The following is a 15,686-nucleotide window of genomic DNA, read 5'->3' on the forward strand; positions in this document are numbered from 1 at the left end:
TTTCTAAAGGCACAGGGTAAAGAAGCCAGGGCAGAAGGAAACCAGAAAAATTCAGTCTGGGTGGGCTGTAGATCCCCATCATCTCTGAAACAAACTTCCTCCTGATTGGTTCCAGTCCAGTCATGAAATCAACAGGGTGAGTCATAATCACATTTTTTTTTTTAACTGAAAGATAACAGAGTAGAATGGAAGTGATGAAACTATCAGAATGCATCACATATAATAAGGGTTTTGGGGGAAATTTTTTTTATATGTATACATATGTGTGCACTGGGTCACAAAGCAAAATGTATTGATTTGCATGAGTCACTATCAAAAAAACTTTGAAAGCCATTACCCTAAACCATCTTCTTTCCTTTCCCTACTTTTAAATATTCTCTGTCCATCACTTTCCCCAGCCACTTAATGCTCAGTTAAAATGGTCGACAATTTTTCAGTGATGTCTCTTTCTCATTTTGCCTTTCTATTTCCCATTATCAGGTCATATCAGGGAGAAGGAGAAGGTGCTTGTAAGTTTCTGTGTTTAAGGTGAGAAACAACAGTCCTCAGCATGGCCTGTCCTCACAAGGACAGAGTCAACAGGGTTCAGACAGAGCAGAACAGCAGAACAGTTTGGAGGTTTCTCATCCTAGGTTGAGAAACAAAGAAGCGTTCTCGGACTCTCCAGATCATCAGAGAATGTGGACAAGAGGCTTTTTCAGTGTGCCTGGCATAACAAATCTGAAGACTTCTTTTTATTTTTTTCTCGGGGAAGATCTAGTTCCAAAGTCATTTGCTCCTTGACATCTCTACCTCAGGCAGAGGAGGGAATGCCATGACTTGTTATTCCCAATAGCCAGTTGCCACTGAAAAATCAAAAAAAGAATTTACAGAGAAGCAGCATGATTCAGACAAATACAGGGAACCATGGGTCTTGAGGCAGAGCTCCATGAAGACCTTTCAAAAGGGCAAGGAGCAAAACTGAAAAAATAAATGAATGAAGGAGATGTATAAGAACTGTCCCGCAGAAGCCCAAAATGAGAAATAGAAACAAAACTTGAGCTAGTGTCTCCATTTTCCAAACTTGTGTCACAGAAAATGAATAAAACACACGGGCACATTTTTGTTTTTGCGTGTCTGTTGACTATTGTCTTCATCTGGCCCTCACGTCAGTACTGCCATGACCTCACAAAGAGACCTGCCAGCAGACACAGTGCTATAGGGCAGATTTATAGAGAAAGGGCATTGTCCCATGGTGGCTACTGGACACAGTAAAAACACATTAGCCATGCAGTAAAAACAAATACAAAAACCTACTGAGTTTGAACTGCAGACAGAACATTCAGGCTTATGAGAAAAAGTCATACCTTCCAGGGCAAAGATTCTTTCTCCCAGAGCTTCGACAATAGTGACTAGTGCCAATTCATCAGAGACATTGAAGAAATGCTTTTCAGTGGGTTCACTTGCTATTGATTTTATTTCCTCCACAAACTTTTCAGTGCTCAAATTTCCTCGGTTATAGCTGCCAAGAATCTAAGTCATCAAAAACAGCAAGAATATTTTTTAAATTCTAGATGTTAAACAAGAATCTCAAACATTTTGTCAATAAGCAAGGAAGTAGATGTTAGTATATACTTCCTTGTTGTTTAGTAGCTAAGCTGTGTCTAAATCTTTTAGTGACCCCATGGATGGTAGCACTCCAGGTTCCTCTGTCCTTGGGGTTTTCCAGGCAAGAAAAACAGAGTGGGTTACCATTCCCTTCTCCAGGGGATCCTCCTGGCCCAGGGACTCTTTACTGTTGATCCACCAGGGAAGCTTATATAGTACTGTGGCATAACGCAATTTTTATTACTTCCACATTCTTAGAAGGGTAATTTTCAGAATCTGTAGATTCTTTAATATTAACTGTTTAATACTAATTCTCTAATATATACTGTAATTGCTGTAGAAAAATATAAAGGGTCATCCTGTATGCTTACTGAAGTTTCTTCTCTGCCATTCCTATTTCCCTCTTTATTAACAGCTATATCTTTAAAAGTAATGTTACAGTTTCTGAGTGTCTCTGATATTATTTCAGTCAGTGACATCACCATTTGCTAGCAAAAGCTAACAGCCAGTGAATTGCTTGATCTCAAACAGGCAGTACTTCCTGAAACTCTTACCAAGGGGAAGTCAGACATGTATATTTTTTAAACAGATGTTGGACTAAGTAGTAATCTAATTTGGCAATCTAGAAAATAAACAATTGGGACATTCCTGTTCGAAACAAAATGCTTAAGACAGAAACATTCTTTTTAACAGAGAAGAGACAGAGGCAGGAATTATCTGCTATCAGTTCAGTTCAGCTGCTCAGTCATGTCTGACTCTTTGCGACCCCATGAATTGCAGCATGCAAGGCCTCCCTGTCCATCACCCACTCCCAGAATTCACTCAAACTCACATCCATTGAGTCGGTGATGCCATCCAGCCATCTCATCCTCTGTCGTCCCCTTCTCCTCCTGCCCCACCAATCCCTCCCAGCATCAGAGTCTTTTCCAATGAGCCAACTCTTTGCATGAGGTGTCCGAAGTACTGGAGCTTCAGCTTTAGCATCATTCCTTCCAAAGAAATCCCAGGGTTGATCTCCTTCAGAATGGACTGGTTGGATCTCCTTGCAGTCCAAGAGACTCTCAAGAGTCTTCTCCAACACCACACTTCAAAAGCATCAATACTTTGGCGCTCAGCTTTCTTCACAGTCCAACTCTTGCATCCATACATGACCAATGGAAAAACCATAGCCTTGACTAGATGGACCAAAGTTATATCTCTGCTTTTGAATATGCTGTCTAGGTTGGTCATAACTTTCCTTCCAAGGAGTAACTGTCTTTAATTTCATGGCTGCAATCCCTATCTGCAGTGATTTTGCAGCCCCCCAAAATAAAGTCTGCCACTGTTTCCCCATCCATTTCCCATGAAGTGATGGGACCAGATGCCATGATCTTCGTTTTCTGAATGTTGAGCTTTAAGCCAACTTTTTCACTCTCCACTTTCACTTTATCAAGAGGCTTTTTAGTTCCTCTTCACTTTCTGCCATAAGGGTGGTGTCATCTGCATATCTGAGATTATTGATATTTCTCCCAGCAATCTTGATTCCAGCTTCTGCTTCCTCCAGCCCAGCGTTTCTCATGATGTACTCTGCATAGAAGTTAAATAAGCAGGGTGACAACATACAGCCTTGACGTACTCCTTTTCCTATTTGGAACTAGTCTGTTGTTCCGTGTCCAGTTCTAACTATTGTTTCCTGACCTGCATACAGATTTCTCAAGAGGCAGGTCAGGTGGTCTGGTATTCCCATCTCTTTCAGAACTTTCCAGTTTATTGTGACCCACACAGTCAAAGGCTTTGGCATAGTCAATAAAGCAGAAATAGATGTTTTTCTGGAACTCTCTTGCTTTTTCGATGATCCAGCAGATGTTAGCAATTTGATCTCTGGTTCCTCTAGTTAACTGTAATTATTTAGATTTTCTATCAGGTTTCCTCAAACATTTAGTTTTAAATTTTTTAAAGTAAGGTTTATTGAGATATAGTTTATATATAATAAAAATCACCCTCTTTTGATGTACAATTCTGTGAATTTTGACAAACCTAAACAGTTGCGTTCCTACTGCACTGAGATTAGACTGTTTCCAGCGCTCCAGCTGCCTCTTGCCCCTGTGTAGCCAGTCTCCTCTTCTTTCTAACTCTGTGCAAACACTGAACAATTTTCTGTCCTTACAGCTTTGGTTTTTCTAGAATGCCAATGGTAAGGAATCAAATAGTATGCTGCCTTTTGTGTCTGGGTTCTTTCATTTTGCATAAAGCTTTCGAGAGTCATCCATGTAATCACATGTATCATCATTCAGTCCTTCTGATTGTTGAGTAGGACTCTACTGTCTAGATACACAAGTCATTTGTTGAGGACATCTGACTTGTTTTCAGTTTCAGGTGATTATGAATAAAGCTGCTCTAAGTATTTGTGCTTAGAAATACTATCTGTTTTCTTTTTTCTTGAGTAAAGATCTAGGGAAGAAGGCACTGTGTTCTACAATAAAAGTATATTTAACTTTATAAGAAACTGCCAAAATATTTACCAGAACAACTGTTCCATTCTTCCATTTCACCTTTCCCACCAATAACGTGTGAGAGACTCAGCTGCTTTGCATCCATGACAATTCTTGGTATCACCAAGTGTTTTCCTCTCTTTCAGTTTTAGCAATTCTATTGGTGTGTAGGGGCTTCCTTGATGGCTCAGTAGTAAAGAATCTGCCTCCTACTGCAGGCAATGCTGGCCCGATCCTTTGGTTGGGAAGATCCCCTGGAGAAGGAAATGGCAACCCACCCCAGTATTCTTGACTGGCAAATCCCATGGATGGAGGAGCCTGGAGTGCTACTGTCCATGGAGTCACCAAGACCATCAGACAGGACTTAGCAACTCAACAACAACAATATGTGGATGAATACAGCTGTCAGAACTCATCAGATTGGCTACTTTGTGCACAGTATTCACACTGAAGTTTTGCATTGTATGTGCTTTATCAGTTTTGAAAAATGTAATGATCTATAATGTCATGCAATGATATGGATGAGTCTTTACAATTTAATATTCAGGTTTAAAAGTTTTGAAAGATTGTATGTTTTAGCTTTTACAAAGTTAAAAACAAGACAACCTTTTTCAAATTACTTTTTTTCCCCAGATATGCATAGTTTCCAAAGACTATTTAGGAAAAAAAATCAAGAGATTGTCAGTATAGGATTTGGGCTGATGGTTACTAGGTGGAGGAAGGCAGGTGATGAATGTGATAAGGCAGGTGGTAAGTTGTCAGAGGACCAAACTAGCTCTGGGTTTGGGTAGCACATTCATGGTTATTACAATGTTATTAAAATAAGTATGCAGGTACAATAATAGACACAGAAACAAGCAAAGTGGGCCATGCTTTGACAATGATGAGAATGTCTCCTGAACCAAAGTTCATGATTCATTCAGTTCTGTGCTCCTGAGATCCAAAATGCAAAGGTAAACTCATGAGCTCTGTGCTATTGCTTGATTTTTTTTTTTTTAAATATCTGACTCCTTAGGGAGAAGAAGAATTATGACCCTCATGACCAGGAAGTTATCAGAATTTTCTAGCTTCACTTTATCTTTAAACAGTAGACATGGATTTATCTGGCATCATTAACAAGAGAGATCTCCATGGTGCTTCCAAAGTCCTGTTACAGAGAAGAGTTGAGTTTCCAATTACAGTTTGGCATCGAGGACCGTGTGGATCTTGGACATGTAGGCAGATGGGCACAGGTGCAGGCATCCGTGCTGGCTGCCCAGCCCCTGCCTCCCCTCCTCTGAACACATGGCTCCCCCACCTCTCCTCAGCCGCCTGTTCTCAGCCTCCACAAGTATTTCCTTACTGTTAGGTTTAGAATGTTAGATTTAAAAACTGACTTTTATTAAGATGGGTATAGCTTTTCACTCGTAGAAGGAAAATAACTAAAATGATTGTTTTAAGTGTTGTTGTTTATGATCTTCGACATACTTGTTTATTTGTATCATAAAACGCACAACCGTTTAGATCAACTCAATTGCTCTGCTGCTGCTAAGTCTCTTCAGTCGTGTCCGACTCTGTGCGACCCCATAGACGGCAGCCCACCAGGCTCCCCCGTCCCTGGGATTCTCCAACCAAGACCACTGGAGTGGGTTGCCATTTCCTTCTCCAATGCATGAAAGTGAAAAGTGAAAGTGAAGTCGCTCAGTCCTGTCTGACTCTTCGCGACTCCATGGACTGCAGCCTACCAGGCTCCTCCGCCCATGGGATTTTCCAGGCAAGAGCACTGGAGTGGGCTGCCATTGCACCCTAAATGTTAATGTGAGAAAAGGAGTTGGGTACCAAGTAGGCAGGCAGGCAGTGCATCATAGTTCTCAAATTTTCCTTCCTAGTGAGAAGGGGGTGGGGGCTTCATTGCTGCTTCTTTCCCCCTGCTGGAGGGCCAAGAGGGAGTATACTACACATCTGTACCCGGGGGCTTCCTGTGCTCCAGGACCACCAGGGCATTTCTCCAGTTCCCTTGTCAGTTACCTAGCTCCTACACCTGTAAAATGCCCTTGGAGGCAAAATGCCTTACTGTCTGTGACTAACTCTGAACTGTTTTGAAGAAAGCACACCATTTAGGAAAACTAGAGCTAGCTCTAAGGTAAATGGGCACAATTATTCTTGACCACTATGTCCAGATTTATGGAGGAGCTTTCAAATCACACCAGAACACAAAAACTTAGCTCCTGTTTATTTGGCTGAAGAGCAAATGCCAAACATCAGAAGTGGTCTACATTTTAACAGAGACCACTAGTGCTTTTCCCACTTTGGGCTGCTTGACAGGTAAGAGAATGAAATGGAAACGGTAGTAGAGAGTTGGTCAAATGCTCTTCCTGCAGGTGGGTGTCTCACCACAGCTGGATGTACATGCCCCAGAGTAAGATGGAAAAGGCAGAGTCTCTTGAGGTCCACAGTATTTATTACATCCATGGTGTGGGTTTCAGGATCTCTGGCCCTTGCTCAACACCTCATTCTCCACTTGGTCTTCTCTGGACACACTGGTAGACCTCTCTTTTGTTGGCAGTTTTGCTATGCATGAATTTCTTTTAGATTTATAAAAATTCTGTATCGTGTGAAGCCCTCCAAGTCCCCACTGATTTACCTAATTTTTTCTGTAAGTCATTATCTTACCTCCCTGGTTCCTATTTAACATGTTTTAGATTTACTATTAAATGGACATATTAGCTTCCATTTCACTTATAAACTGATGTAGTTAAAGATACACATAAAACATTGTCTTGAATTATATATAATTGAGGCTCTTAGTTGCAATGTAAATGTTATCAGACATTTAGTGCTTTATGTCACAGGACAGAGACAAGTGGGTAAAGTTCAGTGGGGAAGATGCCCAAGTAATAAGAATAAAAATAAAATGTATACATGTAATATGGTAGTATATATTTAGAAGAAAATATAAGAAGGGAATTCCCACAGAAATTATAAGATAAAAGAATTCTCACAGAATCCACAGGAATTACTGTGACTTGCAGCTAGTTTGAACTGTTTTTCCATCACAGAATAAAAATGAAAACAGAGAGAAATGTATTTTGGTCCTTTACCCAAGGATCTGGTAAGCTGGTAAAAACATTCTTTTCTATGAATCAGAAGAGATACAAAATAATATTTATAAATTACTCCTGTTCACTTAATATGTCACGCCCAGGCATTTGGTATTCTGCTAATATTTACCTGGGATAGACAGTCAGAATTGAAGCTCCCTTGAGGCAGATGTGTCAAATGTAAAGCATAATGCTCATTTACATGTAGCACAGTGCCTTTTGTGTGCCAGTGAAAGAAATTCTAAGATATTTTCTAACTTCCTTATTTTCATTTGAATGCTGCAGGTGATCCAATTTTACAGCCATTATAATCCCCACCATCACCATTTAAGGTTAGAATCTGAATATAAAGCAGGCTCCTGCTAGTAATGTCTAATATATTCTCAAGTGACAGAACAGAGACCATGCAGAAGGGTCCTCAAACCAGCTCAGCGCCCTCACCAAATCTGAGTGTTTCCCAGGAAGTGTTTGCAGTTTTATCAGAGTGTTTATCTTTTCAGTAGTCAATCTTTTGGAGTGGTTGTCTGCCCCCAAAACACACCTCTGAATTATTCAGGATCAAATGGTGAGGGAAAAAAGATGGAGAAGGAGGAAGAGTCCAGGCCATAACAGGGCTAGACCCCCAAGAATATTTGATCTTATCATGAAGAGGTGTGGAGAAATTCCTGAAACCTTTCCATGTAAATACACAAGGAGAAGAATTAAAATAACTGTCTTATTTCCTAGTTTGGTATAAATTAAAAAACACATATTAGGTTCACTTGGAAAATATATGAATTGGGAAAATAACAAATAATTGTTGCTAAACTGAGATTTTCCTATACTTTTGTTCATACCATTTCAAAGAGCAATTTGATACTAATTCATTGATTAAAATGGGGAAGAGACTCATGATTTTATGGTTCTCCAGGAAGGTTAATGCAATCATGAGACCTCTTTTTGACCATATAAGAGGCAAAATGTGAATTATCAACCAAGGATCCAACAAAGGGAAACAGATTTAAGCGCAAGAAATACTGAATATGCAGTCAGGTATAATGCAAGAGTGATATAAAATTCACTTAAAATTAAGAAACAATGAAATGATAGATACTTTAATTCCACTGAAGTTTTCCTAATGCTAATGCTGCTGCTGATTAATTCAGCTCATAGCCTGCATCTATAGTACCTGCAATGCTAGACTACATCCTCTGGGAGGAAACTGAACAAATGATGGCATCTCTGGTACCTGGTTGTGTGGGACAAACTGGGCATATGCTGGCTTTGCATACTAAAGAGACCAGGCATAGTCTCTACCTGTGGACAGTATCTCTTGAGTAAAGACTGGGCCATGAGGAATTATCCTCAACACTGGAAAAGATCAAAATAGCTGTAGTGTATGAGGAAACAGACAGAACAGGCTCCATCTGGAAAGCAGGACTCCATATTGGGCTGGACTGTGGACTTTGAGCTATAGGCCCAGGATCTATGGAAACGACATACCAACTGGAAAACGAGGCCCCCTGGATGGAACCCCAGGGCTCATACCTAGACTCTCCATTGCCTAAAAGAATACCCTAATTATCTGTGCAACCAAATAGAATCATAAATTCTATTATGCTTATTGGGGTATGACCACAGGCCTATTGATAATTGTCCACTGTTAACTACCTAGGCTTAAGGCATATGAATCACGGGTTAACTTTGATTCTATCTTTCCCTTCCTTTGTTCAGACTAGTTTCAGGGAATTTGGGGAGGTGAGATTGGGCAGGTACACTTAGGGTGTATGGGCTTCCCTGGTGGCTCAGAGGGTAAAGCATCTGCCTGCAATGTGGGAGACCCGGGTTCGATCCCTGGGTTGGGAAGATCCCTTGGAGAAGGAAATCGCAACCCACTCCAGTACTCATGCCTGGAAAATCCCATGGACTGAGAAGCCTGGTAGGCTACAGTCCATGGAGTTGCAAAGAGTTGGACACAACTGAGCGACTTCACGTCACTTAGGGTATATAAGGTTTTCACAAAAACTGGTCGGGGTCCTTGGCTAAGAGGAGACTCTGCCTTGGGCCTGCCAGTGTAATAAACTGCACTTCACTCTCTGCATTGTCCTTCTGAGTGAGTTTGTTTCCCAGAATGTGTGGCTACAACATTTGGTGCGTGGGCTGGGGAACCCCTCACTTTGAGGAGACAAGTCTTATTTGAGGCCACCCTGAAGCTCTGTGGCTTGAATCTCCTAGAGGGTGGAAGGTGCCTTGCCCCTCTGGAAGAATTAAGCCTTTCAATGCCCGGTTTCTTCGCTTTGGCAGGTAGTGAATGGCAGCAAGGAGAAGGCAATGGCACCCTACTCCAGTACTCTTGCCTGGAAAATCCCATGGACGGAGGAGCCTAGTGGGCTGCAGTCCATGGGGTCACTAAGAGTTGGACATGACTGAGCAACTTCACTTTCACTTTTCACTTTCATGCATTGGAGAAGGAAATGGCAACCCACTCCAGTGTTTTTGCCTGGAAAATCCCAGGGACGGGGGAGCCTGATGGGCTGCCGTCTCTGGGGTTGCACAGAGTTGGACATGACTGAAGCGACTTAGCAGCAGCAGTAGCAGCAGAATGGCAGCAAGGGAACTGAGCGGTCAGGTGAGGAGGAACCCACCTGTCAGTGTGGAAGAGGGGGTCTGATCACCCCCCTGGGGGGGACAGGAAGGAGTGGGGACCCACAGGAGCCTGGAATAGACAGGCGGCAATTGCTTGGTACACAGGTTGACGAGTGTGTTAAGGCTTAGGAAGGAAATTTGTGAATGTCATTTAGGAGGTGGTGTCCGTGCCATCTTAGGGAAAATTATTACCAAGCAATCACCAGGGGATTGTTAGGAGAAGAAACTTGGTCTTTGTGTGCACATATTCTGCCCTTCCCAAGGAGGTGTCCCATCTGTGTGAAACTCTTGACTGCCTCGGAATTGTCAGGCTAGAAGGCAGGGGATACATAAGTGAGTATGAACTGGCTTTTCTGAAGATGGCTTGGGATGTGGGATATTTAACCCATCTGTGTTTTTATCCGCACCTGATCAAACCCACCAAGGCAGAACGGACTTTAAAAGTTAAGGGAGAAACAGTCTTGGACCACGTGGTGTTCTGGTTCGGCCGTGACAACTGGCCGGGGAAGACACACCGATCCCCCTTCTCCCTCTGGGATCTGGAAGGTAAGGCTCTTCTCACCCCCAATTAGGAAGGAGGCGGAATGACAATATAAATGTTTCATTGAATAGAAATAACAGAAGTACATAGGGTACCAAGAACTTTGTAGTCAGAATGAAAAGGAAAAGTAGAAGAAGGTCTGAGAAGGTAAGCAAGATGGGAGGAAGTGAATTTACGGCAACTGTATTGGAGTGCATGATTAAAAATTTAAAGAAGGGATTTGGAGGAGACTATGGGGTGAAGATGAAGCCTAACTGCCTCCACAGACTCTGGGAGGTCAAAGCCCCCTGTGGGAGTAGGAGGGCCACCAGAGGACACCATGAACTTAACAAACAGTGGAAGCAGTCTCTACAGTAGTCACAGGAGAGCCAGGACACCCGGATCAATATCCATACACTGACTCATGGCTAGGGTTAGCTCAAGACGCTCCTACTTGGACAAGGTTCTGTATCCAGAAGGGAAGGGCAAAAATATTAACGGCACAAAAATTGACTGATGATAAAAAAGTAAATTCTACAGGATTTGGACAGTGCCGACCTGACCCCTCCCCCATACTGGATAATGACGCTCCTGCCTCAGTGCTCCACCAGGACCGGAGGCCGCCCTGATGCCCGATCCAGGGCCAGGTGAAGTTCCTGCAGCAGCCGCTGCTCCTCCGCCAGCTCTTCCTGAGGTCGTAGAGCCGCCACCTCGGGAGGCTCCGATCCCAGTGACAGAAGCCTCTGGCCAACACTTCCAGGATCCAGCTCTAGCCGAACCACCCAAGCTATACCTGCCTCTCCCAGTGAGTTATTGATAAGAAGGGGAGGGAGATGCTGGAATTAAGCACAGACTTCGCTCTGCCAGAGAGCTGGAGGGAACGAAAGCGAACAGACAAGAGACTTACAATGCTAGCTGCTGCTCTGGGAAGGTCTATCTTGGGCCCTCCAGAAAACCTCCTGTGCCCCAGGGACGGGACAGTCCTTCAACCAGTCCCAACGGAGGCCCCGGGCCCTGTTACAGCCAAACCAGTGTGCCTGGTGCTGAGGTTTTGGCCACCGGAAGAATGAATGCTCTAAGGCAAGGAAGGAGAAGGAAGATCCTGCAGTTGTGGGGCTTGCTGGCTTGGAAATTAAATAGGGTTGTTGGGGCTCAGAGATATTAGGTCCCTGAGAGCCCATGGTAACCTTCAAAGTGGGGTACCAAACATTCTTGAGTGCCCAGTACCCCTGTTGGGAAAGAGACTTGCTCTCCATACTAGGAGCACAAGTGACTTTCTCCCTGGAGGAGAGGCCCACCTTCTGGATGGGCACGATGATTTATTTGCTCTTTCTTTCAATAACCCCCCAAGATAAGTGGAGGTTGCATGAGCCTCTGAAGGAAGGACCAGGTGGGCTGGAAGAGCATGAGAGAGAGTTAACTCAATTATTCCCTGAGGTCTGGGTGGAAGATACCCCCCTACCCCCAACCAGGCTGGCTAAATAGAGGCCCAGGCTGGCATACTACCCCACATCAATAGATTGAAACAAGCGGGCATTCTGGTAGAGTGCCAGTCGGCTTGGAATATGCCAATCCTGCCAGTCAAAAAGGAAGGAGGACAGGACTATAGGCCTGATCTCAGGCTAGTCAACCAGGCTACTGTGACTTTACACCCCACTGTTCCAAACCCCTATACCTTACTTAGCCTCCTCCTGCCGAGGACTAAAGTTTATACTCGCCTAGATCTCAAGGATGCCTTCTTCTGCGTATGCCTCGCCCCAGCATCACAGCCCATCTTTGCCTTTGAATGGGAAGATCCAGTCGGGGGCACCAAACAACGGCTCACCTGGACTCCCCCACAAGGGTTTAAGAATTTCCCAACCATCTTTGGGAAAGCCTTGGCTTCTTGGTGGACTCATTCCACCTGGAAAAGTACAGATGTTGGCTCCTACGATACTTGGATGACCTGCTGCTGGCTGCCAAGACCAAGAAAAAAATGCTGGGAAGGGACAAAAACACTGCTCCAGCTGCTGATGGAGGCAGGTTACCGGGGGTCGAAGAAGAAGGCACAGATCTGCCAGGAGGAGGTAAGGTATCTGGGGTTTGTCTTAAAGAAGGACACAAGGTTCCAGACCCTAATTGGGTCTTATATACTGATGACTCTAGTGTGATAAAATAAGGACAATGGCTGTTAGGTTGGCCAAAGCGGAATTATTGGTACCAGAAGAGTTGGCACACACTCTAGTAAGCCACACAAACCAAGCGACCCACCTAGGCCATGCTGCCTGCTCACAGGTTAATGCTGCCTCTCGGCACAGACAAAAACCTCTGGAGATTCAGCTGAAAGGCGCGCTGCCTTTAGAACACCTGGGAGTGGACTTCACTGAAATGAAACCTCACCGACGCTACTGTTACCTGCTGGTTATGGTATGTATGTTCTCGGGATGGGTAGAAGCTTTCCCTACCTGGACTGAAAGAGCATCAGAAGTAGCCTGGTACCTGCTTAGGGAAATAGTTCCCAGATTTGGATTTCCAGTCAGACAATGGCCTTGCTTTCATAGCTGATTTAGTACAACAAGCAAGCAAAACTGTAAACACCAAATAAAAACTGCACACTGCATATAGGCCCAGAGTTCTGAGATGGTGGAATGAACCAACCAGACACTTAAAGAGACTCTCCAAGTGGAACATAGAGACTGACTGCTCCTGGGTGGACTTGCTTCTGACGGCTCTGCTCAGACTCAGGATGACCCCATGGTCCCAAGGCTATTCTCCAAACAAAATTGTGTATGGGAGGCCCCCTCCCATAATAAAACAGAGGTCAACAAATTTGCCTCAGGTAAGGGGAGATGGGATTTCACAGCAGATGGAACTGGGTAAGGTAATAAATCGGGTAACTAAGTTTGTACAAGAAAGGGTGTTTGTACAAGAAAGGGTGTTTGTACAAGAAAGGGTGTTTGTACAAGAAAGGGTGCCCTTGGGGAACAGATTCACGAATTTGTGCCTGGGGATCAGGTGTGGGTCAAGGACTGGAAACATGACTCCTTGGCCCCACATTGAAAGGGTCCAAATACTGTTCTAACCACTCCCACGGCAGTTAAAGTAGCAGGTGTCACTCCCTGGATCCTCCACATGAGTGTGAAGAGAGCATACCACGCAGACCTGGAGGACGCCGAGTGGACTACACAAAAGGACCCCACTGGTTTCCACGAAACCAAGATCATCTTAAAGAAGAAAAAGAGGTGAAGCTACAATTAACTGCTGCTACAAGGACTTGCTGGTATCATCTTGAGACTAACCACTGTTTCAGCACAAGGAGGGACCTGTGCTATAGCTAATGTTGAACGTTGTGTGTTAATTCCTGCTTTATCTGGCAACATATCAGCCACCCTAGATGACATGAAAGGTCAGGTAAAAGCTATGTCTGATGATGACCTTTCTTTTTGGACTTTGGTCTGATTTTGGGTGAAGGGTGATTAGTGGAAAAATATATTTACCATTGTTATAGTTACCTTGATAGTTCTGCTTTGTGGATCCTGCATTTTATAATGTATTATGAAGTTTGTAACCCAGAGGTTGGTGTCATTCTCCCAAATTGGCAGTCAGAGAGTCAGGGTGCAATATATCCCTATGAATGATGCTCATACTATGAGTTAAGAGCATCAAGAGAGGGGAATGTAGGAGGAAACAGAACAGGCTCCATCTTGAAAGCAGGACTCCATATTGGGCTGGACTGTGGACTTTGAGCTATATGCCCAGTATCTATGGAAATGACATACCAACTGGAAAACCAGGCCCCCTGGATGGAACCCCAGGGCTCATACCTAGACTCTTCATTGCCTAAAAGAATACCCTAATTATCTGTGCAACCAAATAGAATCATAAATTCTATTATGCTTATTGGGGTATGACCACAGGCCTATTGATAATTGTCCACTGTTAACTACCTAGGCTTAAAGCGTATGAATCACGGGTTAACTTTGATTCTATCTTTCCCTTCCTTTGTTCAGACTAGTTTCAGGGAATCTGGGGAGGTGGGTTTGGGCACGTACACTTAGGGTATATAAGGTTTTCACAAAAACTGGCTGGGGTCCTTGGCTAAGAGGAGACTCTGCCTTGGGCCGATGGTGTAATAAACTGCACCCAACTGTCTGCATTGTCCTGAGTGAGCCTGTTTCCTGGAATGCGTGGCTACAGCAGCAGTAGCAGGAGAGGTAATGATGGGTTGAATAATAATTGGCAAATGATAACTTAAAGAAGTAACAACAAGAGGAGTGAGAAATGATGGAATGTTGTATTTTTTAAAAAAATCTTATACCCTACATGAAAAAGAAAATGTTGCAACTGTTTATAACCTATCACCTTGGTTATAAAATAAGAAATAGGCACCTTGCCTCAGGGAAGCAGTGACTCAATTGTGTGTTCTGGGGCTTCATCAAGGATGAATCTCTCTTTCTTCCCTACCTACAGTTGGCTGGGGTGTCTTTCACTGTTCACACTTTTGAACGGAAAAAGGGAAATATCACTGACTAAATGCTGAAAAACAAATTGTGGGTAATAGCTGTTACTGGGAGTTGGTGACGCACAGGAAAGCCTGGCATGCTGCTGTCCACAGGGTTACAAAGAGTTGGACACGACTGAGCCACTGAACTGAATGAACTGAACTATAAATAAAAAGGATTTTGTTGAAAAGCAATTTTGGTTGAACTTTTAGAGTTCTGAAATCTTTCCTTCTCTATTAAAAAAAAAATCAATTTAAGAAACCCCCCTTCCCCAAGGCTGAAGGCATATGTTCTCCATCCATCCCTCCATCTTTTCCCTTTCTCTTCCTCTTTCCCCTCCCCATTTCTGTCACTTTCTTTCTCTCTCCCTCCCTCGCTTGCTTCTTCTTATGCATTTTCTCCCTTCTCCCTCCTCAGCCCTCCTCATTTTCTCCCTTCCTCTCCTGCAGTGATTGTTTGCTGAGCCTCCAGTTGTCGGACACTATGTTGAAGGCACAAAAGGGGCAAGTCCTAATCCTGCCTCCACAGAGTTTACTTCCAAATGGAGACACTTCTGTTTTCCAGCCTTGCTTGCATAACTCTCATAAAATAATCACGATATGCACACACCAGAGCCCGAAAGCCATCTCTAGCCCCGTACTTACAGCTATGGAAAACCGCTGAATGCTTTCATCCTCACAGTCCTGGATGACCTTATTCAGCCGGTGGTTGTCATGGGACTCGCCATCCGTCACAATCACCATGACTTTTTTAACCCCTCTTCGGGCACCCCGGGCTTCAGTGAAAGCCTCTTTCCTGAAATAATCACAGACAAAAGAGGAGCAGTTCAAACATCAGCCCAAGTTTAGGCAAAGTGATCAACAAAATGGAAACACTACCAGCTCCAGGGAGCCCATTAACACTGACTCCCATTGTTCAAGCC

At 43.7% G+C, this 15,686-nt stretch overlaps 1 protein-coding gene across 1 annotated transcript in view; it reads right to left on the reverse strand.

Annotated features, from left to right (window-relative positions):
• The window catches only part of ITGA1 (integrin subunit alpha 1), a 165,845-nt gene that overhangs the window by 56,155 nt on the left and 94,004 nt on the right, over window positions 1–15,686 (reverse strand). Inside the window, exons 8-9 of the mRNA XM_069556562.1 lie at window positions 15,409–15,559; window positions 1,347–1,512 (exon numbers count right to left, since the gene is read on the reverse strand). Coding sequence (XP_069412663.1) covers window positions 1,347–1,512; window positions 15,409–15,559 — 317 coding nt within the window. The remainder of the gene's footprint in view (window positions 1–1,346; window positions 1,513–15,408; window positions 15,560–15,686) is intronic.

This window comes from Ovis canadensis, chromosome 16 (genome assembly GCF_042477335.2).
Source record: "Ovis canadensis isolate MfBH-ARS-UI-01 breed Bighorn chromosome 16, ARS-UI_OviCan_v2, whole genome shotgun sequence".
Classification (NCBI taxonomy): domain Eukaryota; kingdom Metazoa; phylum Chordata; class Mammalia; order Artiodactyla; family Bovidae; genus Ovis; species Ovis canadensis.